We start from the raw sequence: 15,795 nt of genomic DNA on the forward strand, positions 1-15,795 counted from the left end.
TCAAATGCACATAATTGAGCCCAGTGGCGCACAGCACCTTTTGGTACGGTCACTGCCATGGATGACAAGGCACAAAGATAGGCAAGACCTGCAAATAGAGACTGACATGGCAAAATTGATTTGCATGAATGACTCACTCAGGTAAATAAACCTAAAGCCCTCATTTTTAAGCAAAAACTGGGAAACTGGGAGTCTATAATAAGAAGGCATGCATTGATGATGTAGTCTAGGTTTTTTTTATTTTTATTTGCCGTGAAAACTTCCTATAGTGCTTAGCATTTTTTACTGCACTTCATGGGGTGGGATTGTTCCATGCCTAAATCCGTAGGATACACTAAGGTAAGGCTTGCATTAATAAGCAGACACACTGCAGAGTTAGTCAACACTAAATTTTCTCAAGTCAAATTATAATACACATTCAGATGTGCAGTGGTGGCACACATCAACACTTCCAGGGTCCCTGTTTCATTCTGAGCTTGGGTTACTCTCTGGGTGGACTTTTGCATGTATTCCCGGTGTCCCTTTGGGTTTCCTCCAGGTTCTCAGGTTTCCTCCCACCTACCAAAAACATGCTGGTAGCACAGCTACTAACAGAACATTTACAGTACCCATGCCATATGGAAAAATTCAGAGCATAGTTATACATGACTAACACTCCTGTGGTTTGCACCATCTGGACCATTTCAAAATTTAAAAAACGTTTAAACGGAGTTAACATTCCTCCATTCAAGTATCAGGCCACAACAGTGTTTGCAGCATGGCTACTAATAGAATCGATAAAACATTAATTGCAGTAAGAGGAAAGGCCAGAAAATGTGGAATGGCTGCAACAGAAAGCCTATGGAGGTCTTGGAGGTTCAGACCTAACAAAGCATTCATTGGTAGAAACAATAAGAGGCCAATGATTGGAACTATGAACCCGGCTGCCTCACTTCCTGCCCGGCGCACTGATTGTTTATCTGCAGCTTGGTTATTATGACCGTTTCCAGGAAGTGAACTCAGGCTTGAGCTTGAGCCCAGGCAAGGAAATGGATTCTCCACTTGGAAAGGAAAACTTCTCTCTCACCAGTAAATCTCTGAAATGGCCTGTTTTTCAATCTGTTGGCCAGATTAGGCTGATTAATTTTACACAATGAGATTTACCTGCATTGTCGCCATATGCCTGGGAAAACAGGAAGCATGCAGGAGATGGAATTTTCTGACTCAAACAGGGTGAGAAAAAACAAAACATATGAGTGGACTGGCTGTAAAATTGGAAGACCATCAGGTTATGAAATAATTTACTATCAGGTTGTTGCTCACTCTGACTACTTTGACCCCTTAAACTCCCAGCTTCTTATTCAGTTATTAAAACATGTTAGTAACTCAGTAACTACAACAACCTATTCAATAACCACAGTGAAACTAAGGGGAAATTTTTGTAGTAGAGTCGCATGTCTACCAAAGAAACAATTAGCAGCTTATACGTTTTATATTTACTGATGCGTTACAAGTGTATAACAGAATTGCTGTTCTTTATCTGTATTTCAGATCAGAATCTCATTTTAAACACATTTTAAATTAGCCATGGCAAATGTAGCTCTGAAAGCGATTGAATTAATCCCATGTCTGCATCTTTGTAAACTGCATTAGCTCTATTCAGCCTTACACAGTTTGTCTGCATTTGATATCTAAATCCTTTTGATCCTCCAAGAGCAATGATATCTGGTTATCTGTTGTCTGGTGAATCAGCAAGGTGAGAAATGTGCTGGAACAACATCAACTGATCTCACATGACCTTTCAGCCAGCAGACAAATTCATTTCGTGGAATGCAACGACTTTCATGGTTTTTTAAAAATATTATTTCAAAGCCACTCCTCCCATATATTTGGCTCCAGCGTACAATCATTTGTCCTAATATACTTCAGCGTTATCATATAACATCATCGGAACGTTTGTTTTGATCTGAGCAAAGGTATCTCCATACTATTAAAACACACTTGACCTTGTGGCTTAAAGTGCACCTCTAAGATCTTAATGGTTGCGTTAACACTAAGGAGCTCTCTTGGTAAAGAGTAGGGCCTTTTCAGAAGCTAAAAGAGTGAATTTCCTGCACCTACAGCTGAGGAAATTGGGGAATAGATGAGAGTCAGGGGGAATAAGAATTAGAGAATGAGTCACCTTGGGAGGATAGATAGACTGAGTTGAGCACTAGAGGTTATAATAGACGTCAGACATTAAAATGAGGGTGAGATCAGCAGTGCAGATGGTCACACTGGAAGCACTGGAAGAAATGCTTTAACATCTGAAAGCATCAAACACAGCCATTTAATCATACGGACAGAAGAGTCATCATAATCAGAACATGTTTGAGCTTCCTCAGTAGTCACGGCATAACAGTAATTATGAACTTCAACTGAGTAAACAGGACACAAAGTTAAGAGTGTTTGGTCTGTCTGAACTGCCATGACTCATAGATTCTTCAGATATCAGGAGACACAGTTCCACCTTGAGTGAGGAAATTACACTCAACTAGACCTTGCTCATGAAGAATTTAGAGGTCATGACTCTAATTATAACTCTAGTTCACAAACACTGTCATCAAAAATGCAGGGGATAGAGCTGATAGAAACAAGATGATCATTTTTTTAAAATTAGGGAAATACTTATAGAAAAGAAATATGTTAAAAATATCTACAAAAAGAGAGCAATGCAGCAGCGCTTTAGTGCTCTTTCTGTCCAGTTGTCTCACCTCTTCATTTGTACATCCTGCTCAAACAGGTTAGCATCCAAAGCTTCGAATTTCATGCTAACGCCACTGTCAGTGCCATCGTTCTTGTCGTCTCGTACTGTAGATCACTAAATAGCCAAGCTGAGTCTGCTAACGTCTAAGGAGTATAAAGAAAAAATATACAGCAGCAACCAACAAATTAGCACCAGGATCAATAATAAATGTGCTTCATGTTGGAGGTCCTTTAAGGTCCATTGTAAGTATATAGATGACCAGAATGGTACATGGATTTTTTTTTTTTTTTTGGCGTGTTTAATGCTGCCTATACTGGATAATATAGTATACAAGGGAACACAAGCTGTTCACGTAGAATACAAGTGAGACATTAAACACTTTAAAAAAATGTAGATGGTAGGTTTTAGGTGGAGGTGCGGAATGTGCAGAATGTGCTGGGAGATGTGCCAAACTGAAACATTAATCATTAAAACAGTCTAAAATGTTTGAAATGAGAAAGCTTTCTCTCTCGCTGTCTCCGTTTCTGATGTACAATGGTTGAGACTCAACTCACATTGGTGGAGGTAATCGCCAATGCAGAGCCATTACCAGCGGCATTAGTATGCTTAACGTCTGACCTGAGAATAGTCTGGTCTCCCAGCGCATGAATATTTCACCTAATGTGACTCTGCTCATCTGGGGATAGCAGAAGAACAGAGGGGAGAAGTGGATGACAACGATGATAGGGAATGAAGCGCAGCAGAGAGAATGACTTCGAGACAGAAGCAAACCCAGTGATCTCATTGTCACATGACTTTATATGACTTTTTTTTCAATTGGAACTACTCTCTTCTGTGCTGAATTTGTCATGCACTGATTTTGCACTTTCATTTCACTAAAGGATTGGATATTTTTGAATTGTATTCATTTTCTCAAGAATTCTTGCTGGCGTTAGAAAGTTATTTAGTGCTCACACACCCTGTTTGCCAAATTCAACAAGACATGGACATTTTCTCTGTTTAGTCAAAGGGCTAATTAATCCATGTTTTAAGAACATAGAAAATACAACTGTTATTGTCGTATAATTAACATCAAGTTTACGTATGGACCAAAACAAAGGTGTATAGTTAGGGGCCAAAACAAGACAGACTGACAAGACAAAAAAATTGACAATGACTTTTTATGGGCCAGTTTAACCCCCTTCATTGGTTACTGCTGAGTTATTCATCATAGAGCAGATTATTCAGTAACTACAGTGAAATTCTGGACATGCCAACAAGGGGTTAAGCCAGGCCATTCTGACAGATGAAAAGGGGTTCAAGTACAATTAAAAAGTTATAGCGTAATCATCTTAAGGTTTGTTTTAGCCTCTGATTCATACACGCTGTTCTTACATAAATGCATTTTCCTGTGTTTGCTCTAGTGGTCTTGGCTACATCCTGGGATCCAGTGCTAAAGATGTCGCGCAGGACTGGCACTGGGCTCTGAGGGTAAGAACTATCCCTACTATCCTTCTACTATTCCTTCTATCCTTCTACTATCCCTACTATCCTTCTCTGAAGTGGAATTATCTGTGTACGTGAGTAAATGGGGGGTGAAAGTAGATATTTAAATAGGATGCATGCTGAAAAGAACATACCAAAAACACAGCAGGTAGATAAATCCCAAAATACCTTCAACAACAGACTTCCAATAGACTTCGCAACCCTATAAACAGAGTGCTGACAGCCAAGCAAGTGAAGGTGCTTTAGTTTAATATTACTACCGTGTCCCCCTACACACACCGAACATATCAAATCTCCTGCCTAATGCCATGCTCAGGTCTCAGCGCTACCTTCCACCAAATATAGGCTTTCACGATTCTCTGATTGAGCGGGGGGACATACAAAGGCAGGTTTGTTCCAGGGTATTTTTTCAGTACCTTAGATATACCGCAGCACTCTTTGAAAACAACACCCTGAATACCTTCTGTGTAATGCTGGACTTATTCAGGTGCTTAAGTGGACATTGACTGTTCCCTCTATGAGGACAGAGAGGACTATAGGGAGCCCTCAGACAAGCAGTGAAACAAGAGAAAGATAAACTTGAAGAATTTTGTGCAGAAAAGTGGCTCCCATGGAAATGCCTCGGATTCTTCCCTCTTCGCTATTTCATTAGCCTGGTCCACCAGACTAAGTGGGCCTTCGTTTTTCTTCTCTAACTGTCCATAAACTTTAACAGGTGAGTGCTTAAAGTTAACAGGTGTACTCCATTGTAGCAGCCTATTGTGCACTCCTGAAGAGCTGTGACAGTCTATGATGGTTATAGAAGCAATCTCAGTGTGTGGCTGCGCTCTTAAAGTCTCAGCCCTACACACGTCAAATGTCAGAACTACACACAGAATTAAGAAGCACTATTACAGCTCCTCAACCCGACAGGAGTGCCTCTCTGGAGTTATATGACAGTTATATTGGGCTCACACTAATGTTTTTCCACTGCTTGTTTTCGAAAGGGCTAGTCCAAACAGGAGCACACAGTTGTATTGTTCAGGAGCAACCCTGTGCCAAAAAGACTACTGGAAATAAAAAAGGGCATGGAAAGGGTATAAGAGGTGGGCAGTTAATCATCAACAGCACTTTAAACAAGTAGAAGAATAACAATCAGATGAACGGGGGCTCCCAAAGAGCCTTATCCTGCTTTGGAGGGGAAAAACATTCTGTGCTGTTTAACACTTGTTTTGCAGGCCTCCTCTAAACTCAGCGGCCTTCCTTTCTTGGGGAGGAAAAACTTCAGGAACTTAGGGTGAATTGTTTTTAGAGAGTGTACAGTGTTACCTGCAGAGAAACACAAAGGAGTTGAGGAGAAACCAGGAAGTGCGATCTGCACTTTGACCTTCCTTTCTTTCAGTTTATTAGTTTTTATATTTTTGTTTTTATATTCATCCCAGAAACACAGAACTCTACCTTGACCTTGGCTTCATGCTCAGTCAGTTTGGATTGTTATAGCAGTTTTCCACATTAGAGTGAGGTCCATCACAATCCATGATCTCCTTTGCGGAATCTGGTTATTTTTCCTGCCAGATTACTGGAAGTTCTGCATAGAGACATGTGGGTGGAGCTAGACATAATGCAGACTGTTGATTGGTCAAATGCAGTAGATGACAGGCTCGCACACTCTAGTCAAACTACCGCCATTTTGAAAAAAATGAAAAACTACCTAATTTGAGTGTCTTTTATATTGGATATAATGGCACATCAATCTTCAATAGTGGTGTAGTGACTGCTACAGTATTTCTCTGTTTTCTCTGTTTTTTTTTTTCTGGCAGCTTTAGGAGTCAATATTCACAATATTATCATTAGATTCTACATTTCAGATTTATTTCCTGTCACTGATACTTAGCTTAATTTACATTGTTTGTGCTGCTTATGACCCACAGCAAATCTGTCAGCTTCAAGTCATGGCAAATTTCAAATACACTATGTACTGTATGTACACTGTCAGTGGGTATAATATAATAGTGTTGAGATGGTGTTTGGGATTCAGCCACAGAAAAGGAGTGACTGCATGTGTTTGAGTTGTTCTTAAAATCATATGACACAGTTTACACTCAACATTCTCTTGATTTTTATCCAAAGTATGATCACATTTTGTTTGGGTTACTCATTGGGAGTAACATTCAGTAGTGATGCTTGCATGACATAAGCTCTATGTCTGAATATCAATTTGCAAATTTTGAGTATCTAATCAATTAGGTGGTTAATTAATGAGTACTGGATTTGTCCTCTACTCAGGTCCATCACTAGTTCCCAGCCAATAATCTCTGGAGAACTCCTTCTACTTTCCAGACAAAGGTATCTGACCAGGGGATGGATAGTGGTAGATTTAGATTAATAAGGTACCATGTCATCCCATACCATCTGGTGGAAAAGCACTGACAGTGGACCAGTTAATTTGACCCAAATGCTAGCCATGGGCATTAATAAGGGACCACATACCTGATCTGGGATCAGTAAAGGACAACATAGCAGTGCTGGGGAAAGAGAGAATGAATAGGAGTTTTGAGAATGCTTATCAGTGCAGTTTCTGATGTGAGGGAACCGAAAGACAAAGTTGAGCAAGTGAGAGTGTGGAGGAATAGGAAATAGGAAAGGAGCAATATACCAAGCTTAGCCTGAAGCGCCTCATCGGGAGCCCGGCTTAATGCATCAAACGGCAGCAGTCAAGTGGATGGCACTCTCTTGCTCTTTCTCATTGTCTGCTGTGCAGATACATAATGCAGCAACTGAGTGAGAGTAAACACCACACCACATACACACACACACACACACACACACCTGGGAACAGAGCTCAGTGTTATGGTAGCATAAAGCATTTGTCAGAGGATTCAATCTGACAGACAGAATTGCTTTTGCTTTTTACAAAGGATGAACCTCTCTGCACTGCTTCCCTGCAGAAACATGCACACATGTGCACACACTCATACACACACTGCTGGGTGAGACGTTAAAAGATGATAAAGGAGATAACGGCGCATAGCCTGGTGGACTGCAGCTGCTCCCACACCCACAAACACACACACACACACTCAGAAAGAGAGTAAGAGAGAGAGAGAGAGAGAGAGAGAGAGAGAGATGAGGAATAAGAAACAGCTCTTAATGGAGTCTACTCAACACAACGCATCACTGAGCATCATGCACATCCAGCAGCTGACAATTTAAGCTGCACAAAAACACGTAGCCTGGAAACTCAGTCATTATAATCTTCACCAACAGTTAAACCTCCGGCATTTAACAAACTTTCCACCCAAGCAGGTGTTTGTAGCTAAAGAGCCACTCTCTATTTTCTCTAGGTGTCTCCAATATTAGGAATGACTGCTGGAATTCTCATCCTGGTCTTTGTTCCCGAGCCCGATAGGGGAAGCGTGGACCCGTCGACCAGCCACATGAGGACCCGCACCTCATGGCTCTGTGACATGAAGGCTCTCCTTAAAAAGTAAGACTCATCTCTCATCATTCAATACCTCACTTTCTGGTTTTTTTCTGGAGTAAATGGGAGCGCAGAGGAGGAAGTTGGGATAAGAGAAAAACAGAGGAAATGTGTGTAATGAGACACTTTTTTATCAATCTATCAAGCTCAAATAAGTTACACCTTAATTAAGTTAAAGCGTGAGAGGAACAAAAAGAAAAAGAATGCATTAGCACACTCATTGCCTGCATTTTTGTCCTCTTCAGCCGAAGTTACATGTTCTCATCTCTCGGATCGGCTGCTGTATCGTTTGCAACGGGGGCCTTCGGGATCTGGATCCCTCAGTATCTGGTCAGAGCTCAAGAGGTGCAGGGGACTGTAGTGAGCAAAGACAGGTAACCCACACACACACACACACACACACACGTTTGTAAGGACCTTCCATTTACATAATTATTAATGCAGCTAATTAATGTCTAGACCTAACTCTAACCATAACCTTAACCTCAGTAACCAAAAGGAAACCTTTTGACTATTTTAGGCCAAAATATTTCAGCCAAATGTCCCCACAAGAACAAAACTGTCAGATATTCCTGTTCTTGTTGGAACTTTTGGTCCCCACCAAAATATAAAAACACACACAGAGCAAAATATCACTATTTGGAATTTCTGTTCTTCTGAAAGTATAGTTTATTAGGTGTAAAAGTGTTTCTAGACCTGTAATAGTCACATTTAAAGATACCTTAAAAAACTCTTAATCAAAGTATCGTCATGCAGTGGATCTGGTGGTTCAGGGGAAAGTGGATCATTCCAAAAATTACAAACTGCTTCTTTAAATCTAATATTCAGAAATAACCATACATCAGTGATTCATGATTTAATTAATTAATTAATTTTCTGTTAAATATGGGCTGACATGACTCAGGTTACAGTTTTATTATGTTTTGTCTTTGTGTCTAGTCTGATCTTCGGGGTCATCACGTGTGTGACTGGTCTACTCGGTGTCGTGATCGGTGCTGCGACCACACGCTTCTGCCGACAGAGGACAGATCGCGCCGACCCTCTGGTGTGTGCCGTCAGCATGCTGGGCTCGGCCATCTTCATCTGCCTCATCTTCGTCGTGGCCAAGAAGAGCATCGTAGGAGCATACGTAAGTGCAAACTTGAGTGCTTATGGTCATGGAGCTAAAGAGTTAAGGATTTTAGCTTCAGCAGTTAAGAAATGCTGGGCTGTAACTGCGAGCTGTGTTAAGGCTTTTCTCATCCAACATTCAGCAGTGATTTTCTGTGGCACTCAACACCCACTCCCAACTCATTATCTTGTCCCTCTCGTGAACCGAAATAAGGTCATTCCTGGGCTAAGGAAAGTAAGTCTTCCATTATTGATCGACTAAGAGTATCATGTAGATGTGGAGTCGGGACTGAGACCAATTCTCCTTAGCTTGAAAGTTTTATATAATGAAGCTACTAAGTTTCATCATCACTGACTCCCATTATAATAATCTGATATTCTCTGGTGTATAATGCTCTACATTTGTTTGATGTCGAGGCTTATTTTAGAGCTTGAAAAATGAAATGCAGTGTGCGGTTACATTGTCTGTTAAGAATTTTAACCAGGAAAGCATGTGAAACTACCAGGCAGTACTAAAACAAACGTCATGCATTTTTTCAGCCAAAAGGGAGAAAAATGTTGCAACAGAACTGATAAGATTCTGCGAAATCGCAAAAACAAAACATAACAAAACTGTCTATGACTAAGGCTTGATTTTAAATATATTTCTGCTAACACTTGCTGGTTAAGCCTTCAAAATAAGTTGGAGTGTCCTTATTGCATTTACAGGGTTAGCATAGATTGGTCATGTGGTGGAAGACATAACTGCAAGTGTAGTTATTTTGAATGCCAAACACCCTGTTGTGCCACTACGCCCACATCAGCACAGGTGCATTCATTTCTAACCACAAACATGGCAACTGAGCCAAACGAGAGGAAAAATGGGTTACATGAAACCCAACCAGCAATTCGACAATGCTTTATGACTAAGTTATGCCTGCACCTGCATGGAAATAGTGTCTTTTGAGTGTCATGTAAAAGATCATGTAATGGGAAAATTGTGCTATATTACTGAAATTCTCTCCTCTGTAAAAGACTTTATAAGCATATTAACCTTATATATTATTAATATTCCATTTTCACTAAAGATCATACATTCTTTAAAAAAAATGCTCCAATTAACCCACTTTTTTTGGATCCTATTAAGGGTAAAAAAATAAAAAATACGAATATCCCTCAGCGCAAATATTAGGCTTGCCATTTAAATATTTACAATAATATTTTAGTTATTTATTGGAGTCATAGGGTTTTTGTACCTGAGCTTTCCACTCACAGAATACATTTTTATTCAAATTGTCATTAAATTCAAGTTGAAATGATTAATATGCCACTTGTTTTGGATTTAATTAGGTTTGGATTAAACTCATTCAATTTAACCGTTAAATATGCAACTCGTTAAAGAACTCAGTAATAAATATAATTGTCACAAATTCCCCCTATCGGTTCACAGCGCAATAAATGCTGTTTTCATATTTTGGTTTTGAGTCCATGCCATGCTTGTGTCTGAACATGTGTGTTTTGTTTCGATTTTAAGTCTTGTGTCTGCCCCTGCCCTGTGATTGATATCTATCTATTTAAACCCTGTTGTGTCTTTATCTAGTTGCGAAGTCTTATCATGCCTTACAGTCTCATGAAGTTCTAGCTTGTTTTCGAGTTCTGTGTATTCCTGGTTTTGACCCTGGCTCGTGTTTTCTCATCTTGATTATGAGTATGCCCTGTTTGATGTTATCTCCCTGTTCTTTGACTCCTGCCTGGAATATTGCCAATAATTATTGGATTACTCCTAATAAACACCACTCGCGTCCTGCCTCAACTCACTGCTCGTTACACTCTCATAGTGATCGGTTGTGGCTTCCACCACTGCAGCAAAAAAAATAAAATAAAATAAAAATGCTGTAAACGACTCTTTGGTTTGTCCATCTACTAGAACCCCAGGAATCTAGTAGCTCCCTAAAACGAAGAGTTTCCCTTTCAGAAACGGTTTAAAGTAGAACCCTTTAAAAAAGCTAGAACCTTTAACATTCCAAGAACCCTGGAAAGACCCTTTTCAACAATGTTGTAAACGCTCTGAAGGTTTACAGCTATAATAAAAATCCTAGACGGTGAATCCAGACTTTCTAACAGCAAAGGAAATGTTATGGTGACAGATGTAGAGTCGAGGAATGTGGATGGACGAGAGATAGACCTAGTAAATGAGGGAAGAGAGAGTGAGAGAGAGGGAGAAGAGGAGAGACGTCCAGCAGAGACAGCTGCCATCTTGTCTGCAGACATGCTGATCAGCGTTCGTCCTTTAACTGGAGTCCAGCAGGGATTACAGTATCAGTCTATCTGTCTGTGTCAGTCACGGTGTCTGAACCTTAACGATCATGCACACACACACACACACACACACACACACACACACACACACTCGCTCCTCCTTCTCATCCTGATCATATCCAGTCTCAAAAACTATGCAGACATGACCACAGCATCTGTCACATTCCAATACAGTCCAATCCAATCCCTACAATCTCAGTGCCGAACCTCATTTGGTTTGATCCCACAAACACCAGGCATTCCGGCTGCCGCCAGCCGTGTCTGAAGCTCAGGGACGCAACACGCCGATCATTTACGAAACGCGATGCTTGCATTTTAATTTGACGTTAAGCAATTCACACAGCCGGGGAAGCAGACGGAACTGAACGCTTGTTACTTGCTTCTTTGCTTTTTCTCCCGAGACTGTTGAAAAGGAGACGTCTGTTGAAATAACTGAACTTTTTGCAAATTGCAAAGTTCAGCTTCTTGGTGAACAGTAGACAGTGTGGGGAGTCTGTCTCTGTTTTATGGTCTGAGGAAAAAAACCAATATGCTCAATTGCTCCAAAATTGAGTATTACATTTCCAAATAATGCAGCCACAGCATAATTGCATGTTTTCATATTCCAAAACAATTTGAGTTTTTTTTTTTTTTTCTTTTTTAATTTGGTCTATGAGAGTAGCTAATTTCATCTTTGACCTACATTGACCTGACATAAGGACTTTTTAAATTGAAGGGTTTTTTTGTACTGTATGTGAGAAAGTAAATGATGATTAACACATATTCTCTCCCTCATAGATCTGCATCTTCATAGGAGAGACTCTACTCTTCTTGAACTGGGCCATAACAGCGGATATTTTAATGGTACGTACACAAGTTTTATCCGCTGTTACTGATACAAAGCTGGTCATCTTTTGGGGTATGTGTCTCATTCTGACTGCATGCGTGACTGTAAGGAGGGCCGCTATGGGCTGGGTGGGGTCCAAGGCATAATTGCTGCATCTGATTGAGCTTAATTTGAACTGTACTTGCGGAAAACGAAATGGAATAACAATCAAGAAGAGAGGTCGTGTATTTACGTCGGGGTGAAGGAAGTGAGGAATCGACTGAGGAGCCAGAGGGAGGAAGAGAGAGAGAGAGAGAGAGAGAGAGAGAGAGAGAAAGATCATTAAGGTGGCTGACCTAAATGAAATAGGGCTTCCTGCAAATTGCAGAAACCAGCTGACTCCAGTCTGCTGAGTGTGCGTGTGTGTGTGTGTGTATGTGTAGTCAGAGAGGTGCTAACACTTTACTGCACACTTAGGCTCCACTCATCTTCTGGAATTTTTATATTTCACTTCTGGATAGATTTATGATATTACACACTGACCTCCTGACCTCTACTATTTTGTCTCTCTTCCCTTTATTTCTCTCTGCAGTATGTTGTCATACCAACCAGAAGAGCCACTGCAGTCGCCTTTCAGGGCTTCACTTCCCATTTACTAGGGGATGCAGGGAGTCCATATCTCATTGGCCTGGTAAGTAAGAATCTCCCACACTTACTATACACACGACATGAATCTTTGTTAAAGATTCTACACTCCTTCCCACACAAACCTGCTCCCATGCTCTGAAAAACTCACAATCGATCACATGTAAATTACATTAGGTCTAGTGCAGCAATGCAGTAGTGCAGTGGTTTTCAATCCAAGCACATGCTCTATACGTTATTACACGTTCCCTGCTAAAAGAAATGTACTGTAAAGAGAATACATGTAGTTCGTTACTTTCCACTCCTGCACATTAACCATTAAATTACTAGAATACAAAACAACAAATTTGTAATGAGGGATAAATGCAGGCTCAGGTAGTTTAATGATAATGATGATGAGAAACTTAATCTTAACTTGTGATAGACTTTCCAGATGTTTGTTTAGAGGTCTGTAGACACCTTGTGCAATCCCAGTGCACATGAACACCTTAAAGTGTACCAGTGTGGAAAGTTTTTAAAGGAAATGCTTTAAAGGAAAGGTTGCTCAACAGGAGTATGAGTTCCCATCTTATGCACCGGAGTGCAACTTCTCATTCCAGTAATCCCTCCTCCCAGCAGGCCGCATGGAGATTCAGCTATTGTAAATGCTATTGCACCTTCAAGGATATAAACACACACAACGGTTCCCTTTCCCCTCTTTGACCACCGATGTAAGACAATAGGTCCTCAGACTAGCCATGTTTTTTATGCCCAGTGCCATTATATTTAGCTTGCTATCAAAGGAAAAATGTGTTCTGGGAAGAAAGTGCCATTAACGCAGCTACCCCAAAACAAATGGAACTGGTAAACCAGTACTTCCAAAAGAACAGGAAGACACGCCATAGCACTGAGACAGACTTCCCTTTGACTCCCGTTCAGCGGTCCTGGCATTCTGCTGGGAATGCTTAAAGCTTTTCCAAGTTAAACAGCAACTCCTGTACTCTTGTGCTCTTGACAAGTTCGTTACCCCTGCCATGCATGCTATTGACCAGAGAGCTATCTTTAAGGTCAGGGTTATTGTTCTTCTGAAATTCCTTCTTATCCAAGTCATAATATGCATCTGCATGCTGGATTTTTACACAGTTTCTCTAAAGATGTAGGAAATAATGTAAATGAATGAAACACTACCATGAATAGAAACTGTCTCATTTTATACTCTAATTAGCTAACCCCCCTCCAGTTACACACACACACACAGACACACAGACACATGAACCCTCAGGTGAGTCTGACCTGCCTATAATAAGCGGTTTGTACAGCACAATCTCTCAATCATAGATTAATATTGGAATTACTCTAGTGTGAGCCTTAGGGGACTCTCAGCGTTTATATTTAACCAGGCCTTTGGCTTGCTAATCCTTAAATGGCGAGCCACCGCCTCTAGCCCATTCTGCTCTGATAGAAATACTTCTATTATATGGTAAGAGTGAGCATGTTGAGACTTCATAATGTCTGGTGCCAGAACAAGTCCAATGACTACATTTATTTAGAAAGCAAGTGCATTAATCCAGCAATGAGACTCATTATGCACTTAAACAGTCTTGTTCCAGTACAAATGAACAATTAGCGACACTTGATGATGAAAGCTTTTTTTTGTCAAAGCCCGAAAGCATGCGCAGCTTCCCTGTGGGAAACAATTTTTAAAAAGTCTACAAATAAAAGTGTTAGATGAACACTTATTATATACTAATTTAGAAATCAGGACAAATCTACTCTATAGTTTTGACATATTTGGAGTACAGACATCTCCTACAGTGGGCCAGTTTCACCAACCTGATACATTCCACTGAATTGAGCATCTGACGCAAAAAAAAAAACAAAAAAACAAAAACACTGGATCACCCCAGAATCGCACTGCCACTTTTGGAAGCAAGTTTTGTGTAGCCAAAAGATCCATCATAACCCCATGTCTTATAGTGATCCAGGACATGTTGGTTAAGGCTGCTTCCGGAAATTTCTCTCTTTCCCCTCAGATAAGGATGCATGGTCATGGCTAGTGATGCAAAGGAAAGCTTTGCACATATCAGCCCTGCTAGTGGTCAGAAAGCATCCCACATCAAATGTGACTCAGCTATTTCACGCCAAAGTCTAACATGGTGGTGTGAAGGGAACAGTGACGCACAGAACTCACAAAATGCTCAAGGCTATGGACAACAAATTGCAGAAAGACAGAAATGTAGGTCCAGAGACTTAAGAAAACCACACTGGTGTGATCAGATCTTAACAACTGCATGGTAATTCTTCAAGATGAAGAGTGGAGAAATGAAACGAACCTTTTATCCACTGAAGCCTCAATTCTTAGTCTTTAGAGCATTGAAAAACCTGTGAGGTTTGTAGAGATCATGTACAGTAGGGAAAAAAACATCAAATATAAATATAAACAATGCCGCACTGAAAAATATGCATTATGCGTCATTTGTGATACCTGCTTGCACTCAACAGATCACTTTGGGCTTAGTGGGTGGCAGTGTAATAATGTTCGTTATCAACAATAATCTACCACGAAGGAACATTATTTTAAAATATAGTTATACACGCCATACATAATCTCAGAATCTCACCCTATCCGTTTTGGCCTGTAAAAAGGGCTGATAGCAAATGTGCTTTGGCAGCCTGCTTAATTTCCAAAGAACACACACTTATTTCTAAGTGCATACTGAACTTCACTTGTCAGCACACCCTTTTAGACTCAGCAGTCCTTCCCATCCCGGTGGGAGATGTATTTCAGCGCTGATGCTAGCGGATTAGCAGAACAGGTTGCACGGAGGGCATGGGGTGAGAGGATTCTCAGTACCACTCCTTAGGATCATTTTGTGAAGTTCATGTGTGAATGGTCGGTGTAACAAAGCAGACACACGTTCCTAAATGTGTTCGCATTGATTAAACACACCAAATCGTGCTTATGGAAGCATTTCCTATACACTTGTGCTTTCATACTTTGGAAATTGATGTCTTAGATTGTCATATTCACAAAAATGCCTTTAGTCTGAGGGGGAAAATAATGGGTTAATGTCTAATCATTTAGATTTTAAGGGGAACTGAGCATTTAAACAGAGGCTTTGTGCAGGCAATCCACACTCTAATCAATATCGTAATCATGTTTGCGTAACCTTTTTTATTGATTAAAGGATGTTTGTGACACTCTCCTATTATCAGCTTTTAATCGTTACCTTAAGTCAACACTATACAAGGATATTGCACTTACATTTTTAAAGAATTACAAACACA

The 15,795-nt window shown here is 40.4% G+C and overlaps 1 protein-coding gene across 1 annotated transcript in view; it reads left to right on the top strand.

Moving 5' to 3' along the window:
- Positions 1-15,795, top strand: part of spns2 (SPNS lysolipid transporter 2, sphingosine-1-phosphate) — a 73,615-nt gene that overhangs the window by 48,578 nt on the left and 9,242 nt on the right. The window contains exons 5-10 of the mRNA XM_034300521.2: positions 4,129-4,195; positions 7,534-7,676; positions 7,916-8,044; positions 8,610-8,799; positions 11,856-11,921; positions 12,476-12,574. Of these exons, the coding sequence (XP_034156412.1) occupies positions 4,129-4,195; positions 7,534-7,676; positions 7,916-8,044; positions 8,610-8,799; positions 11,856-11,921; positions 12,476-12,574 (694 nt within the window). The remainder of the gene's footprint in view (positions 1-4,128; positions 4,196-7,533; positions 7,677-7,915; positions 8,045-8,609; positions 8,800-11,855; positions 11,922-12,475; positions 12,575-15,795) is intronic.

Source organism: Pangasianodon hypophthalmus, chromosome 27 (genome assembly GCF_027358585.1).
Source record: "Pangasianodon hypophthalmus isolate fPanHyp1 chromosome 27, fPanHyp1.pri, whole genome shotgun sequence".
Taxonomy (NCBI): Eukaryota; Metazoa; Chordata; class Actinopteri; order Siluriformes; family Pangasiidae; genus Pangasianodon; species Pangasianodon hypophthalmus.